At 44.1% G+C, this 15,533-nt stretch overlaps 1 protein-coding gene across 4 annotated transcripts in view; it reads left to right on the top strand.

Annotated features, from left to right (window-relative positions):
* GALNT13 (polypeptide N-acetylgalactosaminyltransferase 13) overlaps positions 1-15,533 on the top strand; it is a 159,224-nt gene that overhangs the window by 111,516 nt on the left and 32,175 nt on the right. For all 4 annotated transcript variants that reach the window (XM_072874869.1, XM_072874868.1, XM_072874872.1 and 1 more), the window contains one exon: positions 14,159-14,298. In XM_072874869.1, the coding sequence (XP_072730970.1) occupies positions 14,159-14,298 (140 nt within the window). The remainder of the gene's footprint in view (positions 1-14,158; positions 14,299-15,533) is intronic.

The raw sequence follows: 15,533 nt of genomic DNA, 5'->3' as shown, positions 1-15,533 counted from the left end.
GGTGAGAAGACATCCCTTCTCCCTGTGAAAAGACCAGTTCTTGCCGTAGGCCATTTTAATTTAGGCTGCTAAGCACAGATATAAATGCAAGGCTATCTTTAACGAACCGTTTTTCAGCAGTCTGACATCCAGTGGGATACCATGCATTGCAAAGACCACTTTCCACAGCGATTCCTTCGGGAAGGAAAAGCCGCTATCGGAGGCATCGTTTTCCTCCTTCCACGTGGGGAGGACATTTCTCTATCGATTTCCCTATCAGAATTCCCCCAGGGTTGGCACAGGGCTGGGGTCCTTTTGCCCTTTCTTTTATACCAGTATGATGCCAAGGTGGCTCTAAAAATGCAGTCTCCATCCGAAAAGATGGGGAGATAATAAGACGGAACTCAACACCCTGCAGTTATTTCAGCTCTAGGTGCAGGACTGTACAAGGGGGACGTTCCCTCTGCACCCCCATGTCGGGGTTTGAGCATGCCTTTGGCTGCTGGTGATAAAAATAAGACCTCAGTTAGACGAAGCAGAAGGGGCTCATCTTGCCAGCATTTAAATACAGGTGAATTCTGCTGCCTGGGGAAGAAGGCAACCACGTTTTCAACCCCTGTAAATTGCTCTGTACCTTTGCGGTGGATATTACGCCGTGTTCGGATTATGCCGGGGCCTCCCTTGAAGAGCCCTTGCGCAAGTGCTGAGGAGACCCTCGTAAAGCCATGAATTACCACGTCTCCCCTTCTCATCAGCCCTCCGAGCGAGGCAGGGAGATCATCCCGCCTGCTGAATCGCCCTGTGCGTTGGCAAGCTGTCCCGGCGATGGCTTCCCTCCCCGCTACCGGTGCCGTCCCACCTGATGGACTTCACCCTCTCATCTCCACTGCGCTTCGGCTTGCTCCTTGCTGATGGGCATCCCCGTGGGACTGGCATCCCACCTTCAAACACGTTAGCCCAGCCATGGCAAACCACCCCGGCGAGCTTTCAGCGCAGTAAGGGGTGTGGTTGGTCTTGATGGCTCGGCTTCAGCTCGTCTTAACCTCAGCTCTGTGGGCAGGGGTGCAAGTTATTAATTTCTAGCTCATTTGCTTGCAGTTGTTAGTGATAGGTGCTGCTGTGGAGCCAAGGCAGGGTAAAATTATTTTTGTCGCGACAATTTTTAATGAAACTGTTTGTTAGAAAAGTTAGGGTGAAACGCCAATGCACTTTTTATATTTATTGTTATTACTTATCTTTCTATGAACAAAATTGCTATTCGCTTCTGAAATGAGCACAAATCAGCAGAAATTTAATGCTGCTAAATGTACGCTCTCTTCTTTACGCAGTTATGCATTTGCATATTTGCCCAAGATTTTGATACAAAATTCAAATAGAGAACCCACGGACAAAATTTGATTGAAACAGAAGGGTGAAATTAGGTCAGTAACAGTGACGTTTGTAGGACAAGATTTGTTTAATTCAAAACTCAATTGCTGTCGCTGTTTCAGTCACTGGAAAGAATTTCACTATAGGTGTCCTTTGTATTTTCTGATCTTTTTTGAAGTTATGAATATGCTATATTGATTGACAATTAAAACGTGATGATGATGTTCCTCGGGATTAAGAAGCAAATGGAGGAGAAAGGTACTTCAGGGTTTTATTTTATTTACAACAACATTTTAACCAAAAAATAAAAACACATAGGAAATAGTAGATTTTTTTAAATAGGTCATTTCTAAATGTCAGAAATTGTTCCCAATATTCAATAGCATTAAACTGCTTTTTTATCCTTTTGTCTGGCACACATTGCTCAGTTTATTAATCTGAAAAATACAGATCTCTAGATAATTCTGTTAGAGAACAAAGAAAGTTGCATTTTAGTAATTAGGTCTCTGAAGCTGTTCTCTGTCTGCGTGCACTCGTCTGCCCAGTTCTCCTCTGGGACCTGACTAATTTGATTTCTTAGGTGATGTCCTGAGAGAAAGAGGAACCATCGGTTGTTCACCGTGGCGTTGTGTTAAGTATTTCTCTCAGCATAATTAGGGTGCACACCTAGTAATTGTATTTCAAGGTAAAAGTCTTGATCAGTCGAGCTATGAATTGCTTTCTTGAGGCTGTCTGCTTGTAAAAGTATAACTCCACTGAAGGAGGGCCCATCTGAAATTTTTTGTGGTCTTAGACATATTTAAAATTGCTGCCTTCCTTTATCTTTGTAGAAGCTGTGTGTGGACAGGAATAAAATCTTTTATTTCTGCTGCCCTTGAATTTGGCCATGCTGTGCGTTGCCTGTTTGTTCATGCCACGTGCTCAGATATCTGAGTTCAGAACCAGAACTTTTAATATATCCAACCTAGATTAAAAAAGAAAAAAAAAAAAAAAAAGGAAAACCGTACAGACTAAATTCTGTACAAAATATTTTGAGTTGAAAAAAAGACTCAATTTGTCACATGGTGAGGAGCTGGAGGAACAATTCTTGTAGAAAAAATACTCTGTTTGTGTCATTTGGCATTGGGGTGGGGGGAAGCAACGCGGTTTTATTTTCACTGTGTGTTTTGGGGTGCAGAGTGGCTTTTCGCTCTGTCTGGAGCGGGGCCCCCGGGCTGCGAAAGCCCTGCTTGCTGAGGCTGGGAGGGGTTCGAAAACCGAGAGGAAGATCACAAAATAGAATTGTAGTGAGGAACACGTACCTTTTTGTTTTAGTATAAATACTGCATTTGACAGGGAGTTTTGAATTGTGCTTGGCAGGAGCCTAAGAGTCTGCAGCGTGGTTACAGCCTGAAACTGTAAGAGCCAAATAATTCAGGAAACTCTAAAAAAAATCTCAGAAATGCTGGATACACTTCAAATGGGATTAAAGGAAGTCCTTTTCTTAGAAAAGAAAAGAAATATATGAATTTGTTCTGAAAAACGGAGGAGCTGCTGCGAGCCGCCCATGTTACGGTGGAGGTCAGTGGTGCTCGGCAGCCCGTCTCATTTATGACAAGGTTAAAATGGTGCCGGGGAACTGAGCTGACAGAGGAGACTTTCCTCCTAAATCAGTACAAATCCTCGCAATTTTCTCTCTGCAAAAAGCGTTCTTTCCTGACTCCTTGGGAATGCAAAGTACCCAAAAAGCAGGCTGGCCGACCTCGTCCTGGTGAGGCAAAATGTGCCCCCTGCAACACCAAGCTGCGAAGCCAAGCGCTGCGCGTTCATTCGTTTTCAGCAGTTCTCTCGCCTTCCCTTCATATCGGTCTTTTATTGGCATCTCTAATAAAAAAACCTAATAGCTTAATAATAACTAATCCCTGTTAGTATATTTAGCAGCCAGCTTTCTGTGATTTTCACTATGATCCATTAAATTCTCAGTGTAATTGATGTAAATCAACGGTGCAGGATTACGCTCCGGGTAGTCTTTTGCTGTTACACCAACACCTTTCTCTCTCGTATGCAAAAACACGCATCTCATTTTATTGTTTCCAACACCTGTAAGCACATATGTGTATACCCAAATGGATTTGCACGTATGTACCTCCTCCGCCTCTTCCAGTCCCCCAGCACACTATTCCTAGCAGCCTTATTAACTTCTTTTTCAAGTTGTTCTAGCGTATCTCATTCCACTCAGCCTATATATTCCTAAATGTAGGCAGTTATGTCAATTTATGCATTAAAATACTGTATCTAATCATTGAATGGAAATAATTACATGCTCAGAATAGGCCTGCATTTGCACAGTCAGCTGAAAAAGATAATGCACATAATAGTTCACTTTCTCTGTACACTTAGTGCATTGCTAAACCACTTTATCTTCTTTATAATCAGTTAGTATTCGATTCCCATGTCCTACCTAGTCTTAGTAAAGTAAGGCTAAAATGCAAAGTTACGCTATTTTTCGAGCACTTTATTTAAAGCATTATTGAGAATTTAAATGTAGTGCTTTATAGTTTTAATTTGGGATTACAAGATAAGTGCTTGTGTTTTACTTAATTTACTCAGCAGATGATGTGCAATCCTCCTTTCAAGTGTAATTATATGATTAGGTCGATAATGACTGTATCAATTTAGGAAGTAAGAGCTCTCGATAAACATTTTCACTCTTCCCTTACCTATTTAGCGTTTTAGTGCTAGAGGACAGCCAGAGCTGCAAGTGCACCAATTCCAAAGGAAGTTCATTTAACCTGTGGCGTTACGATCCCGCGGTGAAAGGCGCGTGGCCACCCTCGTGCACCTGCGTGATGGCTGAGCTCCGTGGCGGTCCGGCTGTGAAAGCACTTGCCCAGGGCGAGGGGGATTCTCCACGGGAGCAGAGCACTGCACTGCTGACGTGGGCTGCTCCTCCCATAGCCTGCACGGGTGGGAAACGCGTGTGCTAGGAATCAAAAGGGGGGGGGGGGGGAAGAGGGGGAAAAAGGGAAAAATAGAAAAAATAAAAATAGCAAAAAAAGAAAAAGCAAGTACAACATTCAGGACAGGTTTTTCAGCATCGTAGTTACCAAAGAGCCTGTCTAGGTTCCTTGCTCAGCCCAATTTAGCTGTGGGGCTGAACGCGCCCTGAATGGGGGATGAAATTCCTCATGGCGAGTCAGTCCTGGTTCTGTGGGCTAGGCGTTAATTCCGCCCCAGACAAATGTGAATGCGTTCGTGTTAGGCGCTCCTAAGTGCCAAAAATGTTCTTTGACTCCGTATCCATAAGAGACTGCTCGTACGGGCCTTACTGTGATAGCTCTGGGAAGAGAAGCAGTGCAGGGGCAGCTGAGCTATTCCTGAATCAAAAAACCCCCTTTCTTCTGCTGCTTCTCTGCTTCTATTGAAGAGACTAATATTGAAAACCTGAATCATATTGATAGTCCTTGCTTATTGCACTTCTCTGATTGGAAAAACAAAAACCAAAAACCACCAAAAAATATTGAATAAAAGCAATTGTGCTGCAAGTTATTTATCTTTATAGTGTTATTCACTTTCTGAAGTTTTCAGGTAAACATGACGTGTTTCTATAGATACACAGATACATTTTTCGCACAGGTAGGTGAGGAGGTGTCTGCAATGAGAGCTGTGCCAAAACGGGGGTTATTCTGGAGGCTGCGTGCCTGTGCTGTGCAGAGGGGGATGCTGCGGTGGCGGCAGGAGAGGGGACGGGGGGGGTCGTGCTGTCCCAGCCCCGCTCCTCCGCGTGATCCAAGCAACCTCTGGTGGGTCCGCATCCTGCAGCTCTTCCGTAAATGAGTTTACTGACAGCGTTGCTTGTAGAAGCGAGAGCTCTGAAGTGTCTCCTGAATGGGTTTTTGGAAAATAAGTGCATTTACAATGCTGGTATTCAGCCCTGAGTCTTTGGTTGGTGTCGTGGTTTAACCCCAGGCAGCAACCCAGCACCACGCAGCCGCTCGCTCCCCCCCCGGTGGGATGGGGGAGAGAATCAGAAGAGTAAAAGTGAGAACACTCGTGGGCTGAGATAAAGGCAGTTTAATGGGGAAAGCAAAAGCCGCGCACGCGAGCAAAGCAAAGCAAGGAATTCCTTCACTGCTTCCCACGGGCAGGCAGGTGCTCAGCCATCTCCAGGACAGCAGGGCTCCAGCACACGTAACCGTGACTTGGGAAGACAAACGCCATCGCTCCCAACGTCCCCCTTCCTTCTTCTTCCCCAGCTTTATACACTGAGCATGATGCCGTATGGCGTGGAATGTCCCTTTGGGCAGTTTGGATCAACTGTCCTGGCTGTGCCCCCTCCAGCTTCTTCTGCCCCTGGCAGAGCACGGGGAGCTGAGAAGCCCTTGGCCAGTGCAGCAACAACTAAAACATCTCTGTGTTATCAACGCTGTTTTCAGCACAAATCCAAAACAGCCCCATACCAGCCACTATGAAGAAAATTAACTCTATCTCAGCTGAAACCAGGACAGTTGGCTGGTCAGGTTCATCCGGCCAATGTAATTAATCAAAGGTAACAATGTAAAAATGAATAATGCTCTTCAAAGACCACTTAAGGGTCGAGAGTCACCAAAAATACTAATGCTGAAAAGGAAAAAAAGTGAATAGTCAAACAAATTATTTATTTTAAAGTATTTGCCCTGATCCTGTTTCTGGTTGGTATTACTCTACTGGAATTTGTTGTTATTATTCTGAGTAATAAAAATTATAGTTACAGCCAGCAGTTTGGAGCGCTGCTCTCGGAAGGCTGTGCGGGAGGGTTGCGTTGACGCCCACCAGCAGCCAGCTCTTTCCTTTCAAAGAGCTGTTGGTCTGCCAGCCGCCATCCTTCCCTTCACAGACGTGTCCAGAGCAGTGTCAGTGTTTCGTTGCGGTGCTAACAGTTAGGTAAGGTAAGTTACGCAAAATAAAATGTAAGGCAGTGATTTGGATTTGAATATGAACCGGTTGAGCTACAGAAATCGGTTTCATGTGTCTTAACAGTGGAAATTAAGGGGTCCAGAGAGCACCTCGATGGTGATCCGGAGTCCCAAAGATGTGCTTGGACCAGTCTGAAGTGCCAGGAGGTCCTGATGGTGCCCATCAGCGATGTGGCAGTTTGTCTTTCCTTACAGAATACTTGGCTGGCATTCTTAAACTCTGATTTAAAGAAGAGATTACCCCTGCTTTCCATTGCGGGCGTCCATCTCCTGCGTACCAGCCCCTTTCCCGCAGTGGTTTCGTGGCAGGCGCCGGTGAAGCACTGCGGGTGCTCTCCCATGCGGAGTGTTTGTAGGAAGAACGGGCAGGACTTGCAACGCCTCGGTTTGTAGCTGGATACTGCGTTATTAAAACCAGCAACTGCCTTGAGCATTAAAGTCGTTTGACTTAGGTTTTGGGGTCATCTAGCTTGATTTAATTCAAAGGTACTTATGAGAGGAGGTGTGAGAGCTTGGGTTTTCCTTTCTTGTAGTTGTTCCAAAGGTCTCGACTTGTTAATACTGTCCTAACCTCAAGCTGCAGTTAAAACGAAGCTTAAAACCTTTATTCCTAGATATGATCCCTCTTTTGTGTATACCCTTGGTTTTTTAAAGGAGAAAGATTATATTTGTAGATCACCAAATACAGAAGTGCTCCCGTGTAATTAACATACACGAATCAAGACAGATCAAATCCCTGTTTTATCTTTTGTGTCATTTATAGCACTGATATTTGCAAAGAGCATTTTATTAAAGTTGTAATAAAATAGAACGTAGAGAGTGGATTGGCAGATTGTTGCCAGATCATTGCCAGACAGGCAGGGCCGCCTTAGATTATTTTTTGCTGGAGGTATCCCTTGTGGGGCATATTGCAAGTCTCTAATGACTTAATGTAGCTTTTCAGTTGATAGGGAAGAGTACAAAGAAAACCTTTATTACTTTACGTGCAATACAAACGGAATAGGAAAAATAATACACTCAGGGATGCTGCGTACCATGCCCGATATTGAAATACCAGGTAATATAAAACATATATTTGAATACATTGGGGAGAGAGGCTGGTGTGGTATTTTATCTCTAAAGTTATCACCCTGAGTTGGAAACAATCCTGTTCTTAGGGTCGCGTGGACGTTCAAAACGAGACTCATCTGAGAGACCTACGAAATAGAGGTTGATGGCTGACCCACTTGTCTAGTCTTAATACAGTGAATGTCAGTAGAAAACAAATGTTTAAATTTGAGAACAGCATGAATGTAATGATCTTTTCTGAAGGTGTTTAGTAATTTTTCCAGCTACAAAAATGCATTTTTTTACATACACGCTCTTATAACTTAAATCAGCTCTAGCTTTGCTATAGTCCCAGTAGCGCAGCTTTCACTCCTGCTGCACTTAGATATTAGTAAAAAAGACAAAATTTCCCAGGAACGCTTAATTTCCGCATGTTTTATGCTAAGGAAGAGCTCTAATGTACCAGGGGTTTATGGTTTTCACAGGGAAAATGTTTTCACTGTCAAAATTCTTCTAGTAGTCAATAATTTTACTACTTAATTTTTACTCTTTGGTGCTGGGTGGTTAAAGGTAAAGTCAGGGGTTTCTTTTCAACTCTGCCGTCTCTTAAAAGCTTTCCTGAGATATGGACTGGAGAAACATCTTAATGCAGGATTAATTTTATCCATAATAACGTTCCTATTGATACCTATTTCAGTAAAATCGATTTTTTTTCTTTAGTGTCTGGACAAAATTGGCAACGTAAGAGTTAATTAGGCTCTGTCTTTCTCTCTAAAATATGTGTGTAATAAGTATCACACATTATAGGTACGTTTATAGGGTAAAAAACCATTTAAAGTTGTAATCTTTTGCCGTAGAATAAGCTTTAAAAGTGCAACACACTATCATGCAATGCTTTATTTGCAGAAACCTTGACAATATTGACTCATTTTCTGGAGTGGTAAGATTTTTTTGTGTTAGAAATTGTAAGCATATTTTCTCTGGGCATATATAGCTGACGTTTTCCCATGAAAAGCTCAGAATCTTCATTCCGTACCATATTTTATATTATGAAACCACTACCTGTATGTATCTTCAGTCACCCATGAATTGATATAAGAACTTCTCTGGAAGAGGGGGGAGGGTGGGTGGTGGGGGTTTTTTTTGACTTAGCCCATTTTTTGTTTGTTTTACTTTTTAATGAGTTATGCGTGGTTTTTGGCAATATAAATAAAGACATGTCAAGGAATTAGCGTTTCGGCTAATTAGAAAATGGATGTGTTAACAAGTTGTATGTCTGCTTTTGATACAGATGTAACACGGAAGTCCCTGGATTTTGGAAGCGCACAGCACTATGTGTGTTCTTTTCTGGGTTGTATTGTAAGGAGCTCATAAAGCGCTGCAAAACCTGCCTGGGCTCAGCCGTCGTCCTGGCAGGGAGGGATCGCTCCTCTCCTGTCGGCAGGGCCGGTGTGGACTGCGAGCCCCTGGCTACCATTGCACGCGTTTCCCAAGCAGTCACCCTCCGTCCCCTTGAAGGAAAAGGCAGCAGAGCGTGCTGGTCGAATCATATTAGTACAGCAACTGGTATTTTTCCAAAATTATTAGCAAGTGTTCTTGTTTCCTCTCTGTAACGTGTGCCATACCAACCATCCTGGTGTTGCAAACTCGTTTTTGATTTAGGACTTTGCCATCTTTAATCCTATGAAACATAATACAATTTTGAATCCTCCTTTGGTAGTAAAAAAAACCCCCAAAATCAAACTAAGCCGTCTCCATCTCTGGAGGTTCCCGGTGGCCTCTGGCTTGGTTCTTCGCGTTCTCATTTAAAGGGGGCACCTCGGATAATGAGCTGGCCACCGGGCAACGACCGTGCAACGCGGTGCAGGTCTTCAGGGCTGAACTAGAGACGGATGTGCGTACACCGGCCTCTCTGGTCGCATTGCTCTCCCTTTCAATACGCTAGAATATCGGTTCAGTGAAACTGTGGTTTTCTCTTAGGCTTTTCAAGGCAGCAAAAGATAGCAAAAGCCTAATTTGGATTGATTTTCAAAGTTTTAAATTTTAAGTAAAATTATTCTCAGTTCTGCAAATTTTGTTGCTTTCCGGATGAAATTTTTTTCATCCTTATCATCATGAATTAACGTCTTGTTCTGCAGAAATGGTACATTTACCCAGTTTTGAAACCGTGTCCTTGTATGCCAATTTGCAGGACATGCCCGTTAGAAAAAATGCAGGTGTAATGCAATGCTGCAACCGTTTAATTTGTTCTACTCGAGACGCATCTGCTGCTCTGTTAAAACAATCTGCTTCTTTCCCGAGATATTTTTAATCCATTCTTTTGCACGCTACACTTTCTGTAGCTTCTTGTGGTGTTTCATTTCTTGTTTGCACCCAAGGACGTTGTACTTGCGTTTTCTTATTTGAGTGTCAGCAGACTTATTAGTCATTAATTATTTTTATATTTCCTCTGAGTCCCATCAATTCTTTAGCAAGTAGTGACAATAAATAGGTATGGATTCATAATAGCTTGGTTTTAAATTGCGCAGAAGGGAATATAAAGGTTTACTGGAGATCCATACAAATGCGGTCCTTGCTTGCAGACAAAGCAGGGTGTATGTGCTAGCATCGCGACGTGCCATGTGAATGAATGCTGCTGAAATGAGCCAGCCCGGTTCGTGCAGGATGAGGAATATATATAATAGAGGAGCCTGGGGAAGGGAGAACCTGTCAGGGTTGCAGCGGGGAGCATTATCAGCGTGTGCTGGGACCCTATGGAGAGAAAGGGAAGAGGCAGCTTGAATGGAAGGGGGATTGACTGGAAGGGGGAGACCGGGGTCACCGCCGTGCTGGGGGCACAGTGGCCACCGTCTCTGCATCTCTTGTGGGGTCCCAAGACCTGAAGAGCCTTAAGAGAAGCCTGCCCCACCAAAGACTCCCCATCTCTACGGCTAGGTTTTATTAAAATGTCAAACTAGAATTTATTTTGCTGCGGTTTGTTTAGTTACAGAAAACTCAAGTATGAAGTTGAGTCAGTTTGAGTGGAAAAAGGTTTATTGCTTTTTCTATTCCAGCAGTTGCAGGGCTGAACCAAACGTGGAAATAGAAATCCCTGTAAGAATTGTAAAGCAAACCAGAAACAAGGTGTTTGGTGAATCCACAGGGTGTTTTGATCGAGAGACAGTGTTTCTGATTTGGTTTGTAACTTGAATATCAAAGTGTGTGCGTGCGGCGGGGGAAGGCTCTGTTGTTTGCGATCTCAGAGTATAATGGTGTTAATATCCTTTTTCCTCATGTTCAGCTTCATCAGATCCCCACAGTACCAAGCACTAAAAAACACAGATATTGCTTTTCTCCTAACACCTCCAGTGCCTTCCCATGAGGAAGATTAGCTTAATTATAGATAAGGGTCGAGTAGCACAAATAATAGCAGTAGTGCACATCTCTTCCTCTGGAAGAGGCAGCAATCACAGACCCCCACTCCCCCTTGCCCATAAAAGCTTGCCCAGAAAACGTAATTTATTTTTTTTTTAATAAAGTCTCTTTTCTGAAAGCGAAGATGCTTTCAGCTCAGTCCTGCGTAGCACACGTTGCACAGATGGCTTTCCAAGTCAGGCAGGTGTGCTTGTTCTTCCACCATTGGGGCATACAAATGACAAGGACCCTGCAGCCACGCTCATGTCACGATCCTGTTCGTGCCCCACCAAGCCCAGAGGCCGTACCCTTCGGTGTTCGTTGCGTTTGGCCCTTTTGTGGTGAATATAGTTAGACACGCGGCAACCAAGCAGCCGTAAGGCGCTACTTAATGGAAGCACAGGCGTTGGGCGCCAAGGTGTCTTAGGCAGTATAAGTCAAATTAAACAGTGACTGCATGAGTACTTAGAGAAAAATCGCCATTTGAAAAAGGAAAATAGTAAATAACAACTGTAATACTGACCTTTCGATGCTTTTCTTCCCCTAAACAGAGTCAAATGAAACTCTGTGATCGGTCTCCTTGATTGCAGAACAGCTGATAAATTACCGCTGTTTCCTGGGGAGAAAAATAAAAATCTCTGAGTCCTTTAAGAATTTTATAAAACCTCCCCAAATACCTTAGTGACCATACTTCTGCAGCCCAGAAGCTGTTCTGAGAGTTGCAGAGCAGGCGAAGCCTCCTGTCCGCCACGTCTGTCCTCTGCAGCCCCTGCTCCCTGTGCCGTGAGCTCAGCTTTGTCCTGGGTTTAACCTGGATTTCATTTGCCTTCACTTTTCTGCCATCCCCGAAGTGATTACGGTTTAATTCTCTGTATGGGTTACAGTTGAAGGTTTTATTTGAATTTTAAAATTTCGTACTTTCCTAATGCCTGAGTAAGTGCCACTTAATTTCCTGGCACCAGTCAGGCACACGCGGTTTCTGAGGAGTTTTTGCTGATCCGGAGCTGGTGAAGCATCGGTCGCCCCCAGGCATTGTGATCAGGCTGCAGTGCTTCCCCGCAGCACCGGCCTTGAGTTCAGCCTGTAGCAATGATTTGTAGAGTATCCTGTATTTTCGTTAATTATCTAGGATTACATCATATCCTACAATTACATAACGATACGTAAACATAATTTGTCAAAGACGTAACCGGTAAAGATTTGGAAATGTGGATAAGGGTGGTTATCCAAAATAAGTTAAATTTTTGTAATAATAATGAATAGTTTTACTGTTGTTGGGTACTGAATTTCTTTAAAAATTGGTATCATCTTGTGCTGTAGGGCATGATTTCGTAGCAGAATATGCTGATATCCTTGGCGCTTCACCTCTATGATAATTTCAAAATAAGATCCCATAAATAATGGAAAGCAGAAGATGATGGAAATGCAGCATGGATTTGAGATACAAATCTGGGAGTGTCTTTCAAACTCTTTCAGCAGAGTGCTGGCAGTTACTAATGCTTTGCCTACCGCTGTTTCTTTGGACGATAGCTCTCGTCTAAAATTAGATTAAATTAGGCTACAGAGAATATTTGATGTGCTTTTTGCTTTTTGGTTATCTTTCCTAATAACTCAAGTTGGCCGAGCGCCTTAAGACTGGCCTTTATGTTTCTTTCCGCAATGCACGCTTGCCTCCCGAGCCGTCCCCTTCCTGGAGTATGTCGGTATTGAAAAGCGTGCTGCAGGTTACTGGTTCAATATTATTTTAAACTCTGAAAGTCAGATGCAGGCCTGCAAAAGTCAGCTTGATGAGAGGGTGGACAATGGAAATGGTATTTCCCTCTTATGCTTTCTTCATATAGAAGGTTAAGAAGTTGAATATATGAAGTCTTCCTTTCTTTGGCACTGAAATCGTGTGTCTGCCGTTTCTTCTCCACGTGATGGATTTCTTTCCAATAAACTACGGGAAGGCACAGCGCTGAGCTGGCTCGCTGCAGCCCCGGAGCTGTGCATGCCCTGGGAGGATTTCCAGCAGCGCTGCCTCTGCTGCCCTTTGCCGGGGGTGAAATCGCCACCGCCCTCGGCCCTCGGCGAGCGTGTTACCCTGCACTACATGGGCTGGTAGGACAGCGAATGCTGCGTCTCAAAGGCTTCAGGGATACTTCTGAAACTTGCGAGTTCCTTATTCGTGCACTCACGATGTTGATTTTTAAATCACCTCTGTCTTGGACTTCATCTGTCCGCGGTGCCAATGTGCTCGGGTGGTGAGATGTCCGATGCATGTCGGTGCCCAATGCGTGTCGGTGCCCGATGCGTGTCGGTGCCCAATGCGTGTTGATGTCCGATGCGTGTTGATGTCCGATGCGTGTCGGTGCCCGATGCGTGTCAGTGCCCAATGCGTGTTGATGTCCGATGCGTGTTGATGTCCAATGCGTGTCGGTGCCCGATGCGTGTCGGTACCCGATGCGTGTCAGTGCCCGATGCGTGTCGATGTCCGATGCGTGTTGATGTCCGATGCGTGTCGGTGCCCGATGCGTGTCAGTGCCCAATGCACGGTCAGGGCTTGTCTCTCATTCGGTCTCCTGTGCCCGGGGGTCGAGCCGTGTCTGTCTCCTCCCAGTTACATTTCTTCTTTCCTGGGTGCATACTTCTATCATCAACAGATAAATAAATTGCTTGACTAGCTCTCGTAAGTCCTGAAAGTACCATATATTCTTTTCATTGAAGTAAGAATAGAGTGTACAGAGGGGATTTCTAACTGATGTCCCCTCTCCTTGTTTATTATTCTGTTTTATTTCTCTTCACAACCTGCATTTCCGATTGGTGGCCCACACACCGCTCCTGATGGCCAGCGGGACGCTGCTGGCTCAGGGCTCTGATGCGTGGGCTTGCGGTAGGAACGGCGCTGCCGGACGCGGTGACAGTTTAACCGTGACGTGATGTGACATCCTCTCCCTTAGGAGCAATGGGGTTTCTCAGGATGGAGAACGTGTCCTTTCTGGTGAAATCACCCGAGGGGTGATCTAGATCACGTCAGTAAAATAGCCATGCCTCGTCCGAGTTGCTTCTCTCAGGACAGAGTGCTGGAAAACACCAGCAAGATGCTTTGGCAAAAACGGTTTGTAAAAATGTGAAAGAATGTGGTCTTCCTTTCTTTAATATTTTGGAATATGAAGAAATCAAGGAGTTTGGTGGTCTTGCCTTTCCAGATTGATAAATTATCTGAAAAGAAAAAATGTCATTTTGCAAGCATTTCAATTTGCTAGATTAATTATTTAATGCTTGTAAAGATCCACGGTGTAGCAGCTGCCCATGTATTCACATACCGCTGTACCGTAATTCCAGCAAATGGGTATTGATAAAAAGGAAATCATGACAACTGGAGAAAGATCTGAGATGTATGCTTTGCAGCCTTACAGAAACTGTGCTTTGATCATCTATTCTCTTAACAATTCCAGGTGTTGTTAAGGTGGATTATGGCGATGTATCCGTCAGAAAAGCACTGAGAGAAAATCTGAAGTGTAAACCCTTCTCATGGTACTTGGAAAACATCTATCCCGACTCCCAGATTCCACGGCGCTATTACTCACTTGGTGAGGTACGAAGCGTTTCCTTTGGCTAAATTAAAACAATACGTACACTGCGCGAACGGAGGCAGCGCTAAGAACATGACGTGGGCTTGGAGAAAGGAGTAACGTGCTTGTGTGCCTTCTCTGTGTCTTACCTAGCCTTTATTTTGAGCAGGTTATGTTTTCTCTAAATTTTTCGTAAGGGGGGATTGCTATATATGTTCCGCATTAAAAATGTATCTTTTAAATTGAGTAGCATATTGGAAAAGTGAGGTTTGTGACTAATATTTTGAAGTCATTACATAACATGCAGTAGTCGAAGGAAACTTTCCGTCATCACTTATCCCTTACATGTTGAGCAGAAAAAGGTTTTTTTGCTTTTTTCTTTTCAAGAACTGTGTTTGTTCGTCGATGCTGGGTTTTCCAGCAAGGCTGCCTGGAGCTGAGTACCCCAGACAGTCCTAATCATCTGATGATTCCAGTACCACCAAGAACTGAAGTCTCTTTAAAATTCAGATAATTCACTGTTAAAAATATTCTATTGAGTTATACCTACGCTGAATTTTAAAAGCTCTTTAATAGTTTGATTTAAAGATAGCTACGGATAGAATAGCAATCAAATGAGCAAATGGCTTTTTAAATCCGAGAAAGTAATTTACTATTGAACCTTGCAATTGTAGTGAAAAATGAAAGCCACAGTAGGGTTTCCAGTTTAACTATGACAAAATAAAGTGAAACACGGTTTTACAGCAAGGAAAGAACTCATCTAACAAGTGTCAGATGATAAGGTTTTGTATGATATTGTCAGACTGGAAAATAAAAGTATGAGAAAGTAATAAAATAGTTATTAAAACACCTTATTTTTACCAACACGGCCTCAGTTGCTATGGAAACAGCAATTCAGGCAGGATCTATGAATTAAAACTCGTACCTGGCTATTACAGCCGCTGGCTGCCAGCTGAGCAGTAAAGTGGGTTTTTAGCCCCAAAGCTCAGGTACCGGCGGCAGCAGTAACGGCGCATTTTTACAACATCACAGTGTATTTCTCAGCCATTTTCCTCTCTTTCAGCAGGCGTTCAGTCTCAGGTAAGACAAGCCGTCCGCCTCGTCGGCGCAGCCAGCATCACCGGCCCACAAATGGTCCGCGACGCGCCCGGCTGCTCTGCGAGACGCGCTCGGCGTCGAGGTGCCCGGTCAGGAGGTGACCGTGCTCCTCCGCTGCTCGAGGCAGGGGACGGCGATGCTGGGAGCCCTCGGGTGGGAG

This window comes from Ciconia boyciana, chromosome 10 (assembly GCF_034638445.1).
Source record: "Ciconia boyciana chromosome 10, ASM3463844v1, whole genome shotgun sequence".
In the NCBI taxonomy this organism is placed as follows: domain Eukaryota; kingdom Metazoa; phylum Chordata; class Aves; order Ciconiiformes; family Ciconiidae; genus Ciconia; species Ciconia boyciana.
Note: the sequence above shows the minus strand (reverse complement) of the source record. Positions and strands in the feature narration are given on the sequence as shown.